Raw genomic sequence first — 13,613 nt, forward strand, 5'->3', positions numbered from 1 at the left:
GGATATTATCGCATATTGAACTTACGACCATGCATTTTTTGGCCTTAATGAACAAGGATTATTTTTTGTTTTTTTACTGTCAAATTCCAAGAGTCATAACTTTTTTATTTTTCTGTCAACATAGCTGTATGAGTGCTTGCTTTTGTGGGATGAGTTGTATGTTTCAATTGCACCATTTTTGGGTGCATATAATATATTGATTAACTTTTATTAACTTTATTTTAGGAGGGAATTGAAAAACAGCTATTCCAGCATTGTTTTTCACATTTAAAATTTACGCTGTTTACTACGCGGCATAAATAACATGTTACCATTATTCTTTGGGTCACCTCAATTACTGGGATACCAAATATGTATAGATTTTATATGTTTTCCTACGTTTGCACAATAAAAAAGTTTTTAAAAAAATTACTTGTGTTTGCATCGCTGCATTCCAAGAGCCGTAACATGTTTTTTTTTCCGTCGATCTAGCCATATGTGGGCTTATTTTTTGCCGGACAAGGTGTAGTTTTCATTGGAACTATTTGGGCTACATGGGACTTAATGATTAACTTTTATTTAATTTTTTTGGGGGAGGAATGGAAAAAAAAAAGAAATTTTGCTGTTTGTTTTTTGTGGGTTTTTTTGGACGCCGTTCACCTGGCAGTTTAATTAATGTGCTAACTTCATTGTTCGAGACATTAGGATCGTGTTGATACCATATATGTGTATGTGGTTTTATTTTTACACTTTTACTAAATAAAACCATTTTTTTTATGGGAAAAACTGGTTTTATTGTATTTTTAAGGTAAGCTTTTGTATTTATTTTTTTCATAAACTTTAACTGTTTTACTTTTTATTTTCTTTGTCCCATTAGGGGAGTTGACTTTGCGATTTTCTGATCGCAGATATAATGCTTTGAATACTTAGTATACCAAAGCATTATTGCCTGTCAGTGTAAAACTGCATGGCCTCAGAGGCAGTTACTGATGACAGACCTGAGGGACTTTGTTAGCCCCAACTGCCATGGAGACCCATCCGCGATCGTGTTGCGGGTGTGCTGATGGGATGATAGAGGAAGCTCCCTCCCTCTATCAAACACCTTGGATGCCAGGGTTGCTATTGACCGCGGCATCTAAGGGGTTAAACTAAGGGGTTAAACTTCCGCAATCGGAGTACTCTCCAATTGCGGCAGGAGCTTGGCTGTGTATAACAGCTGTGCTCCTGTCTCTGATCTCATGGGTACGGTGGCAGTACACACAATATCCGAGTTACGATTATATCTATCATGATGCGGGAACCAGCACCTGCTTGTGACGGATATATCCATCACTCGTCGTCAAGGAGTTGAAGCAGAATTCCAGCCCCCCTGAACTACAGTTACACTTTGCAAGAATACATACGCACTTTGTAACTTTCCAGGTGTCTTTGAACTTGTGCTACTCTTCCTGCTATTTCTGTAGACTGGAGCCAGTGGGTAGTCTTAATTTCCTTCGCCTGCCACCTTTTTTGACTACACTGTGCTGGCATGTTATACCAGGCACCAATAGTGTCAATAGAAATAGTTTCGACTAATGTTTTCTCTATGTCTTGTTCAAGGAAACAGTAGTCTAAAGTTATGGCAGTGATTCCCAAACTTATTACCAAGAGGGAACCCCAGAAAAATGCTTACCTTCCCAGGTAGCACTCGTATTACTGCCTCAAATAAGCTTGATGTTGGGGCGGGTAAAGCATTCAATCTTTTTTGTCCACTACTTTAATTTGGCGATAATTTGTCCGAGACATGACTACTGCTTTACTGAACATCTTTGAGTAGGATCAAATCCATTTGTCTTCCTTTCTGTAAAAACTACAAGTCTTGATGTTACTTTGTTTTGGGCTACCCCTGATCAGGGCCCAAGGGGAGCCCTGGTTGGAATACACTAACTTATGATAACATCCATTACCATATCTGTATAATTAACAATTTCTAATCAAATAAAATGTCACAGCTAAATATAACAATTCGGCCCTTAACATTTTATAAAAAGATGACCTTCCAAATAAAGGGATACTCTAGGTTACGCTAAATAATTCCTAAAAATAATAAAATTCACTAAACTACGTATTTCAATAACATCTATTAGGCATCCTGCAGGCTTGACATCATTTAGTCATGGCCTATTTAGTCATGCAGTGACTTGAGAAGAACTTTACAAACATTCTTGCCATTTTTTTCAGATGTCTTACTGATTTTTGTATTTAATTTAGAATGTCACAGGTTTATCAAACAAATGCACAACATGCTCAAACTTTGTTATGTACTGTGGGAGAAAATGATAGAACTTGTACAAAGAAAGAGGACAGGTGTAATTTTTTATTTCTCCATGTTTCCATTTGGTCTCCAAGCTCTGATCTTGGGGAGATTGGGTACAGGGGCCACTGCATTTGTTTGCATGCTTTGCATCCATGTGCAAGAAAAGTGTACATGGATCCTGATATACAGTAGGTGCAGTAGTATTCATCTGTGCACATAAACACAGCAGCCCTTGTTATCCTGAAGTTTGGAGCACAGGAACCGACTAGGGACACATAGGCCCAAAATTATAAATGTATTTGCTTCTCTTTTTGGCTTATGTTACTACAAAATTGTGTCTATGCTACTGTGCGACATATTAACCAATGGGCTATTTGTGCCATGCTCTTCAGTTTTTTTTAAAAAAAGTTGCAAAAAAAGGCTCAGATATGAAAATAAATAGCCTATCTATTCCACAAAGACCATGGAGTAGAAATATGCCCTCATTTTAGCCACTGTGAGAGTTAATACATTTATCACAACATATGTTAATAAATTAGTCCAACTTTAATTTGGACCCTGGCAAAAAAGACGCCACTTTTGAAACATTTGTCTTATAGTACATTACAGACAAAGTGTGAGGATGTAACATACTCGGTTCAAAAACTTTATTGACTTAGTCGCAGATCACCCCCTTCAACCACCTTTTGTAAATAAAGTGAGTGTAACTCTACCATCTAACTCATCTCCCTAAAATCAGTTGCAATGATTCCTTTTACATTGATTGTCTTCATTTTGGTTGTGGTCACCTAAGTCGAAATACGTAGAAATGTAATACGTTCACAGTTTGAGAGTATTACTCATATTCACTTACACCACAGTATTAGATTAGATTATTCACAGTTCAGTTACCATGGAAGCCTGCAAGAGAAAGAACATCTGTGAATTGTAATTGTCCTGAATTATTTTATCTACTTCACATAATGATCCTCAAATGTAGAACAATGTTTGAGCCTCATGCACAAATACAGTACAGAAGAGACTTAAAGAGGCTCTGTCACCAGATTATAAGTGCCCTATCTCCTACATAATCTGATCGGCGCTGTAATGTAGATAACAACAGTGGTTTTTATTTTGAAAAACGATCATTTTTGTGCAAGTTATGAGCAATTTTAGATTTATGCTAATTAGTTTCTTAATAGACAACTGGGCGTGTTTTTACTTTTTACCAACTGGGCGCTGTACAGAGAAGTGTATGAGGCTGACCAATCAGTGACTAATCAGCGTCATACACTTCTTCTTGTTCCAGCCCCGCTTCTTTCACTGCACAATCACACTGTAACAATGGGCTGGAACAATGAGAAGTGTATGACGCTGATTGGTCACTGATTGGTCAGCGTCATACACTTCTCTGTAAAACGGCCAGTTGGTAAAAAGTAAAAACACGCCCAGTTGTCTATTAAGAAACTAATTAGCATAAATCTAAAATTGATCATAACTTGCTCAAAAATGATAGTTTTTCAAAATAAAAACCACTGCTGTTATCTACATTACAGCGCCGATCAGATTATGTAGGAGTTAGAGCACTTATAATCTGGTGACAGAGCCTCTTTAAAAAGAAAATACACAAACTAGCAGAAACTTCTGGGTCCTGCACCGGCCGAAAACGACAAAGCTACTTCAGTTGGATTGTCTCATAGTAACAAATCGATTTCATATCACTAATAATCATAAAGCAGAAATCTGAAGACGTTTTACTGACAAAATGGGTATCCAACGCTGCTCTGGATGATCTAATGAGAGTTTTTCATCAGACTGTGGAAAGTTAATTCAAAAGTGACAACCAATATGTCTGCACTTCTGGTAGTTACTTTTCCAAGAATTGCCGACACAACTGAATATAGAAATATCAAGTAAAAGAAACATTAAGAGCAAACTTTGGATGCTTTTTAACTTCTGATTCACTAATATACAACCATTTATAAGCTTTAAAGGGGTTGCTCCATCAAGACGTCATAGAGACGAGACTCTAAAGTCAGTGTTGTTTCAACAAACATAAATCAACCGTACAAGATATAGTGAAGAGAAGAAACTTTGTAATATATTGTATTACAGAAAGATGTCTCTTTCTCCAATTACAGCCAGTTTATCTCACCCCACTGACTCCTAATCTAATCACTCACACCAATTCTAGGTGGCATTAGTTTTCGCAGAGTGCTGTCGCCATTTTCTTGGTTACTGTATAAATTTGCAGTCACACGCGTTCTTGCACCTGTATACACGTTTTGTTTAATTTTACTGGAATGTGCTGTTCAAACTTTTGTCTTGTTTATGTGATCCATATATGTGGGGTTAGTGACTGCCTCCTTTTTTTAATTTTACACTCCTCCTATTCTGCCCTGGGTGATTTTAATTAGTTTAATGCTGGTTCCTACCATCCCCAAATATATGTAGGCTTAGTCCCAGTTCTGGGTGTATGTGCAGCATAGGTACCCACCTCATAGGGGTCGCCTTGTCATGGCAGGTGGGCTCACACAATTTGATCAAAATGTGTGCTAAGAACCTCACTATTGTAAGTAGATTCAGCAGTAATGCATATTTATTTATATTTGGTGGCTTAGGTGGCATTAGTGTTCACAGTGTGCTGTCGCCACAACTCCTTTAAGTATTTTCAGTAAACCAGTATCTCAGAAAAATTCTGGTCCCAATATTAACCAATCATATTGTAAACAGAAGTTTTATATACAAACCTCAATAAATTTGAATAAATATTCCCAGTAATATTTTTTATTTTTATTGCTCTTTTTATTTAAAGAATGTACAGCGCAGGAGACAATACTACATTTTTAACAGGTCAGAATCAATTTCATTAGTTCAATAATCATACAATCATAAACCATACATGTCCTTGGTATGACTGGAGGCACGCTACCGCAACCCTCCTTGGTGGCTGATGTGAACTTCTGTGACATCTTCAGCTTCAAAATCTGAACGTTTTGCCCATATTACTGCAGGGTGTGGTGTGGAGCAGCACCCAGAGACTTGCTGCTGTTTCTTGAAATGTACAAATTTATGTTTGTGTTAACATTTTCTTCCTACAGGTTCAAGACAGGAGTTAGACCAGTGCTAATGTTTGATATGTTATGTAAATATTTCCATTCCTTTGGTCCTACCTAGCGGCCAGGCTGTATTGTTATGTGCACAGGACCTGTGGTCACCTGTTCTGTGCTGTGTGGGTCCTCAAGCAAGCAAAGTTCATTGCTATGTAATACTGTTTAGGCAATGATGGCTTACCCTGTTTATTGCAGGCGCCAAGGAGAACGGGCCAAACGCCATTTTTTATGTATACTTTAGTGCGCCAATAGCATAGTGAGGATGCAAACAGCATGCCCCACACAGGGTTGGTGTTTAATTGATAAAAAGTGTCTGTTCCCACCTAACGGGGTTCAGTGCACAGGCTGTGGCCCATAGAGCAACAGTAGTGCTGTTATGCTGGTGGACAAAAGTAGGGCCAGAAGCCAGAGAAGGCCATAGATGTAGCGGCCGGAGTGCAGCAGCTTCCCCGCGAAGTAACGAAGGGTGGACATTTTCTGGGGGCTCCCCGTGATTATGTTGTTGAGACGGTGGTGGAAGTTGCCTGGGGCCTCCACACTATAGTTACAAGAATTGCTGTAGGCCGAGAGAGAGAGAGAGAGCCTGTATTTAAAGTGGACGTGTCTATTGGGAATATAACATACGTTTCACTCAAGATACATTGTGATATCACTAATTCAAAACATAATTACAATATTTGTTAATATTTTATATTTCATGAAAATAGACAATGTATCATCTATATTATAATGTGGCCTCCTTTACAACATACATTAAAGCAGCCAACTAATAAAAAAAAGCATAAAAATTGTCTTTCTAGCTAGCGGCATTTTCTCAGCAAATGCATAGTGATATTTTTAACAGCTAGCATTGTTTCTATACAAGTTGGCCGGATTAGACCCTCAGGTAGAAGAAATCCATAATATCCAGTGTCACGAAGTTCAAATGCAAACGCGTATGGGATGCCAATATTGTAGGCCCAGTCCATAGAGCTGCCAGAAGTCAAATCTGGAAGAAAAGATTTGACATATCATGAATTAGCACACAAGTACTTAGTGGAAAGTGTTTGTGATTATTGCTTGTGTTATTGTCACCTGCTGAAAAGTAGGGAATGAGACACCTCGGCAGTTGTGTCAAGTTCTGCTGAAGCCGTGACTCTGAATTTAACATAGTTCTAAATGCATCTTGTCTGCTTTTCTTAACTGCTCATATGTAAGTGGCTAAAGAAAACCTGTCACATGTCCATAAATACAATAAAGTACTTGATAATTCATATGTGAATGTTTTGTATTTTTTTCTGTTCAGCACAGGTTTGGAGTTAGGTCGATTTTCCATCCTGTACTACAGAGACCTTTCAGCTTCTCTTTCTCTGCTCTGGTATCTCATTATCTCATTGTTTGCATAAATAAAAGCTTGAAACTGTGTCAGGTACCTCATCATCATTCAAGTATCTAAAGGTTTTTTCTAAAGAGGACCAGTCACTAGGTCATATACCTAGAACTGATTTACTGAGCTGAATAACGCTGTCTCCCTGATTCCATCGCTGTTTTTTATTTTTTTCCTGGACCCCGTCCCAGAGATATGGCCCGCTGTTGTATTGGCTCTCTCTATGCTATTTTGCTGTAGTTAGCCAACAGTGCGTGAAAACCCCTCAAGCTGCCTCGCGCTGATTGGTCAACATTAGAGGCAGGGAAGCTAGCTCCACCCCTTTGGCAAACTACAGCAAATTATCATATAGAAAGCCAACACATCATTGGGCCATATTTCTAGAATGGGGGGTTCAGGAAAAAAAATAAAAACAGCGTTGGAAACAGTGAGACAGCACTATTCAGATCAGTTAACCAGGGCAACTTATATGACCTAGTGACAGGTCCTCTGAGGTTTTATGTAAATAAGACTTACTGATAGTAAAATGTAAGTTAATCCACTTTCTAAGGTATCGTACTTTTGTTTTCTAACAGCTGAGTGTGAATAGGGTTTTCTAAAGCCCTTTTGAATGCATCATACTGTACATTTTTGCAGATTTTCTATACACAATCCACTTAAAAAATCTGTAACAAATATATTTCACATACGAATGTGGGCTAAACAGTACACGTGAATTTCATGAAGACGCAATGTGGCAGATTTATTACTACTGTCTTAAACCTAGACAGCTTAAAACGAGACCAGGCAGGCAGAAGATGGGCCAAATTTATCACAGCGGTGCATGCTTTATGATAAATTTGGCGCATCTTGCTAGACATGTTAAACACAATTTTTTCCTTATGTCACCTTTTGGATGGATTACTTTGGAACAATAATTTGCACATACATTTTTGCACAGGTTGTCACAATTTAAGCCACACTTTTTTTGCTAAGCCACACCTCTTTCCGAGGAAAACTAGAAAACTGTACATAAGGCATGTACGTCCGTTTTTTGGCACATATTGAGCAAGAATTTGACTCAGTAAATCTGTCCCAATGTATTTCTATAGAAGCGTTTTATTATGGCCCTAGTAACAGATCTTTCCTGTTGTACTGTAGAGTGCTGCAGCTGTAAGAACTACACTGTACAGGCTCCTGAAGAAGCTCCTGCCCTCATCATAGAAAGTGATTTACAGCCTCCAGCAGCTACAGTATTTCTGACTTATATATGTGAGAAATTGCTTTATCTGTATTAGTTATCTGCTAAATCATCATTTTTTCTTATCTGTGGTTGACATTTTGGGGGCTCTGGTACCAATTTCTAGTTTTCCATAGAGTTATGACCTCAAGTTACAATATTTTGAACTTACAATCGTCTCCCCAGAACCAATTAATATTGTAACTGGAGGGACCGCTGTATAAAGAAGGCAGAACAATGTTCTCTCGACGTAGAATACTCACATAAAGTGGTGGATGCAGGCCCATGTCTGTAACGTATCCCATAGGCTGAATTTATAGCTTGGACAGCTTTTTGTGCTGCTGATTCCTGTTTAGGTATAAAAGTAAAATGAGAAAGCGAATGATTCTAGTTGATATTATATACTATGTAGATACCCATAATATTATAGGTTCATTCATATACTCTGATGTAATGTATTTAAGTTTTTAGTTGAAAAAAAAGAAAATAAAACACTTTTAAAGAAAATGTCATAAGATTTTAGGCTAACAAACACCGCTGGTTAGCGATAGGGTAAAGGAGTAGGAACATACGAGTGTGGAAGACCTTAGTGGTTGCAGCAGGATAAAAAATATGTTTTATTCCACCATGCGTTGTATGCAACTTAGCTTTCCAGGGTCCGCTGAACCACAAAGTGTCCGGCATCTTCAGCTCCAACCACTCTCCTTTGCAGTTAACTGACAGCTCTGCTTGTCTTCATCGTCATGCAAGCAGAGACATCAATCAACTGCAGAGGGGAGTGGTTGGAGCTTTAAGTGCCGGACACTTTGTGGTTTGGCGAACATGTAAACCTAAATTGCGCGTGGCGGAATAAAAGTTATTTTTTACCCTGATGCAAGTCGTAAGATCTTCAACACTGGTATGTTTCTAATGCTTTACCCTATGGCAAACTAGCGGTGGACGGGTATTGTTTGGTCTCAATTATGCTAGGATTCTACTTCTCTTGCTTTAGCAGTCTACAAAAGAAAGTGCGTAAGTCCTGTAATGTGACTGAAGTGGTGTGTTTGATTGATGTTTGTATTGTGAATGATAGGTGTGTAGTGTTAACAGTATATGTCCAATGTATGAGTGAAACGTTTTGCATGATCAGCTTGTATGCTTTATATATCTTATATATTAGTGTAGTGTGTTAGTGGTGCAAATGCGGCATATGTCCAATGTGTATGAAGCATCTATGCGGCATGTGTCCAGTAGGTTAGTGGTTGTATGTGGCATGTACCCAGTGTGTTAGTGGTTGTATGCGACGTGTGCCCAGTGTGTTAGCAGTGTGTGTGCAGCATGTACCCAGTGTTTTAGTGGTTGTATGCGGCATGTACCCCATTGTGTTAGTGGTTGTATGCTGCATGTACCCAGTGTGTTAGTGGTTGTATGCGGCGTGTGCCCAGTGTGTTAGTGGTGTGTGTGCAGCATGTACCCAGTGTGTTAGTGGTGTGTGTACAGCATGTACCCAGTGTGTTAGTGGTGTGTGTGCAGCATGTACCTAGTGTTTTAGTGGTATGTGTGCAGAATGTACCTAGTGTCTTAGTGGTGTATGTGCTGCATGTACCCAGTGTGTTAGTGCTTGTATGCGGCATGTGCCCAGTGTGTTAGTGGTGTGTGTGCAGCATGTACCCAGTGTGTTAGTGGTGTGTGTGCAGCACGTACCGAGTGTGTTAGTGGTGTGTGTGCAGCATGTACCTAGTGTGTTAGTGATGTGTGTGCAGTATGTACCTAGTGTCTTAGTGGTGTATGTGCAGCATGTACCCAGTGTGTCAGTGGTTGTATGCGGCATGTGCCCAGTGTGTTAGTGGTGTGTGCACCATGTGTTCAGTGTGTTAGCAGTGTGTGTGCAGCATGTACCCAGTGTTTTAGTGGTTGTATGCGGCATGTACCCCATTGTGTTAGTGGTTGTATGCTGCATGTACCCAGTGTGTTAGTGGTTGTATGCGGCGTGTGCCCAGTGTGTTAGTGGTGTGTGTGCAGCATGTACCCAGTGTGTTAGTGGTGTGTGTACAGCATGTACCCAGTGTGTTAGTGGTGTGTGCAGCATGTACCTAGTGTTTTAGTGGTGTGTGTGCAGAATGTACCTAGTGTCTTAGTGGTGTATGTGCTGCATGTACCCAGTGTGTTAGTGGTTGTATGCGGCATGTGCCCAGTGTGTTAGTGGTGTGTGTGCAGCATGTACCCAGTGTGTTAGTGGTGTGTGTGCAGCATGTACCGAGTGTGTTAGTGGTGTGTGTGCAGCATGTACCTAGTGTGTTAGTGATGTGTGTGCAGCATGTACCTAGTGTCTTAGTGGTGTATGTGCAGCATGTGCCCAGTGTGTCAGTGGTTGTATGCGGCATGTGCCCAGTGTGTTAGTGGTGTGTGCACCATGTGTTCAGTGTGGTAGTGGTTGTTTTTTATGGCATATATCCAGTATGTTAGTAGTGTGTGCATAGCAAACCTGAAAAGCCTCAGGTGAAAAAGTTTGCAAAGCGCTGTCCTAATGCAAAGCATTTGCCTGACACAGGTTATGTGTCGACGCCCGGGGTTAATCAGCCTTCATCAGCTCCAAGGTCTGCTAGAGTGACGCGATCTGTTACCACTCAGGCTTGCAGGCTGAGGAGAGGGAGAACCTATACACAGACTGGCCTGACGGCTCTAGCTCCCACCCTTGGTCTATTTATACCCTCACTTGCAGCATGTTCCTTGCCTGTGATTCTCTGATTCTCTGCTATTCCTGCTATTTACCTGATTGACCGCTGTAACTTTTTGACCCTGGCTTGCCTGACTATTCTCCTGCTCTCTTTTGCTACTACGTACTCTCCTGGTTTGATTCGGCTCGTTCACCACTGCCTGTTGCTCACGGTTTTCCGTGGGCAACTGCCCCTACTTCCCCTTTGCTTCTGTGTGCCCTTGTCTTGTGTTGTCTGTCTTGCACTTACTGAGCGTAGGGACCGTCACCCAGTTGTACGCCGTCACTTAGGACGGGCCGTGCAAGTAGGCAGGGACTGAGTTGCGGGTAGATTAGGGTTCACCTGTCGTCTCCCTACCCCGATTCATTACATAATCACAGGCCCTATACTTTTTATTACACTGGTCCCTGAATCTACTATGGATCCCCTTGAGGCCTTGGCTCAGCAAATTCAGGGTCTCTCCCTACAGGTCCAAGACCTGGCTCAGAGGTTCAACCAGCGTGATGCTACCCAGTTAGTACCCTTCACCTCACCTCTTGAACCTTACCTCAAGTTGCCTTACCGGTTCTCAGGGGACCGAAGGACTTTTTTCTCTTTTCGGGAGAGTTGTAGACTCTATTTCCGATTAAGGCTCCACTCCTCAGGTTCTGAGAGCCAGCGAGTGGGTATAATTAGGTCCCTGCTCCAGGACGGCCCCCAGGAATTGGCCTTCTCCTTGCCTCCTGACGCCCCTGAACTTTCTTCTGTTGACCTTTTTTTTTCTGCTCTAGGGCTCATCTATGACGAGACTGACAAGACTGCCTTTGCCAAGCGTCAGCTGGTGACCTTACGTCAGGGTAAGAGACCAGTTGAGGAGTACTGTTCTGACTTTAGGAAGTGGTGTGTAGCTTCTCGGTGGAATGACCCTGCCTTGAGGTGCCAGTTTAGATTGGGTCTGTCGAACGTCCTTAAAGACCAATTAGTTAGCTATCCCACCTCTGACTCTCTAGATCAGGCTATGGCTTTAGCGGTACGTCTTGACCGACGTCTCAGGGAACGACGACTTGAACGTTCTGGTGCCTTCACCTCTGGCTCCCCTATGATGGCTCCAGAGGTTCCACCGCTTCGTTCTTACACGGAGAACTCGGATGAACAGATGAAACTCGGGGCCTCCGTGTCTCCCCAACAACGTAGAGATGTCCGCAGGAAGAATGGTCTCTGCTTCTACTGTGGGGATGACAAGCATCACTTGAACTCCTGTCCCAGGCACAAGAATAAGCAGCCGGAAAACTTCCGCGCCTAAGTGACCATCGGGGAGGTCGCTTGGGCGCACAGGTATTTCCCATTAACATGAAGCCTAATAAAATCTTGCTTCCCTTTCAGGTCTCTTTTGATGGAAGGTCTGCCACCGGCAGTGCCTTCGTGGATTCAGGGTCTGCTGCTAATATTATCTCTGTAGAATTTGCCATGTCTCTAGCTATACCACTAACTGATTTGCCTAAACCTGTCACGGTAGTGGGTATTGACTCCACTCCGCTTGCTAATGGTTACTTTATGCAGCATACCCCTGTTTTTGAACTCATTGTTGGCTCCATTCATTTGGAGCAGTGTTCTGTGTTAATGATGCAGGGGTTATCGTCCGATTTGATTTTAGGCCTCCCTTGGTTGCAGACGCATAATCCCACTTTTAACTGGAATACTGGTGATCTTACTAAATGGGGTAATGAATGCATGACGTCATGTTTTTCTATCAATTTGGTTTCTCTCGCTGAGGAGGGTATCACTCTACCTGAGTTTATTCAGGACTTCGCGGATGTCTTTTCTAAAAAGGCCTCTGAAGAGTTACCTCCTCATAGAGAGTATGATTGCGCTATCGACTTGGTACCAGGAGCTAAGTTCCCTAAAGGTAGGATATTTAATCTGAACGTGAAGCCATGAGAGAATATATCCAGGGAAGCCTGGCCAAGGGTTACATTCGCCCCTCTACTTCTCCGGTAGGTGCTGGCTTCTTCTTCGTGAGGAAGAAGGATGGTGGTCTTAGGCCGTGCATCGATTACCGAAGTTTAAATAAGATCACTATAAGGAACCAATATCCCTTTCCTTTGATTCCTGATCTCTTCAATCAGGTTCAGGGAGCCCAATGGTTCTCTAAGTTCGATCGTCGGGGGTCTTATAACCTTATCCGGATCAGAGAGGGGGATGAGTGGAAGACTGCGTTTAATACACCCGAAGGTCATTTCGAATATCTCGTCATTCCCTTTGGGTTGTGTAATGCTCCCGCGGTCTTCCAGAATTTCATAAATAGGATTTTAAGAGACTATCTGGGGGTATTTCTTGTAGTGTACCTTGATGATATACTTGTGTTTTCCAAGCACTGGTCCTCCCACATTGAGCATGTCAGGAAGGTGCTCCAGGCCCTTTAGAAAAACAAACTCTTTGCAAAAATCGAAAAATGTGTGTTTGGAGTGCAGGAGATACCATTTTTGGGTCAAATCCTCACTCCTAACGAATTCCGCATGGACCCTGCCAAGGTTCAGGCTTTGGCTGAATGGGTCCAACCTGCCTCCCTGAAGGCGTTACAGTGCTTCCTGGGGTTTGCTAATTATTACACGAGATTTATTGCTAACTTCTCGGTCATCGCTAAGCCTCTTACGGACCTCACTCGTAAAGGTGCTGATCTCCTCCACTGGACTCCGGATGCGGTCCAGGCTTTTGAGATCCTTAAGAGGTGCTTTTTTTCTGCCCCAGTGCTGATTCAGCCTAACCAAATGGAGCCATTCATCGTGGAGGTTGATGCCTCCGATGTGGGAGTTGGTGCTGTCTTGTCCCAGGGAACTAGGTCTCTCACCCATCCCCGTCCCTGAGCCTACTTCTCCAGGAAGTTCTCCTCCACTGAGAGAAACTATGACGTTGGCATCCGCGAACTCTTAGCCATTAAATGGTAATTTGAAGAGTGGCGCCACTTCCTGGAGGGGGCTAGGCACCA

The 13,613-nt window shown here is 41.8% G+C and overlaps 1 protein-coding gene across 1 annotated transcript in view; it reads right to left on the minus strand.

The window, feature by feature from the left end:
* Positions 1-5,057: 5,057 nt before the first annotated feature.
* CPA6 (carboxypeptidase A6) overlaps positions 5,058-13,613 on the minus strand; it is a 289,404-nt gene continuing 280,848 nt past the window's right edge. The window contains exons 10-11 of the mRNA XM_075828241.1: positions 8,216-8,300; positions 5,058-6,355 (exon numbers count right to left, since the gene is read on the minus strand). Coding sequence (XP_075684356.1) covers positions 6,168-6,355; positions 8,216-8,300 — 273 coding nt within the window. The 3' untranslated portion in view covers positions 5,058-6,167. The remainder of the gene's footprint in view (positions 6,356-8,215; positions 8,301-13,613) is intronic.

This window comes from Rhinoderma darwinii, chromosome 5 (assembly GCF_050947455.1).
Source record: "Rhinoderma darwinii isolate aRhiDar2 chromosome 5, aRhiDar2.hap1, whole genome shotgun sequence".
Classification (NCBI taxonomy): Eukaryota; Metazoa; Chordata; class Amphibia; order Anura; family Rhinodermatidae; genus Rhinoderma; species Rhinoderma darwinii.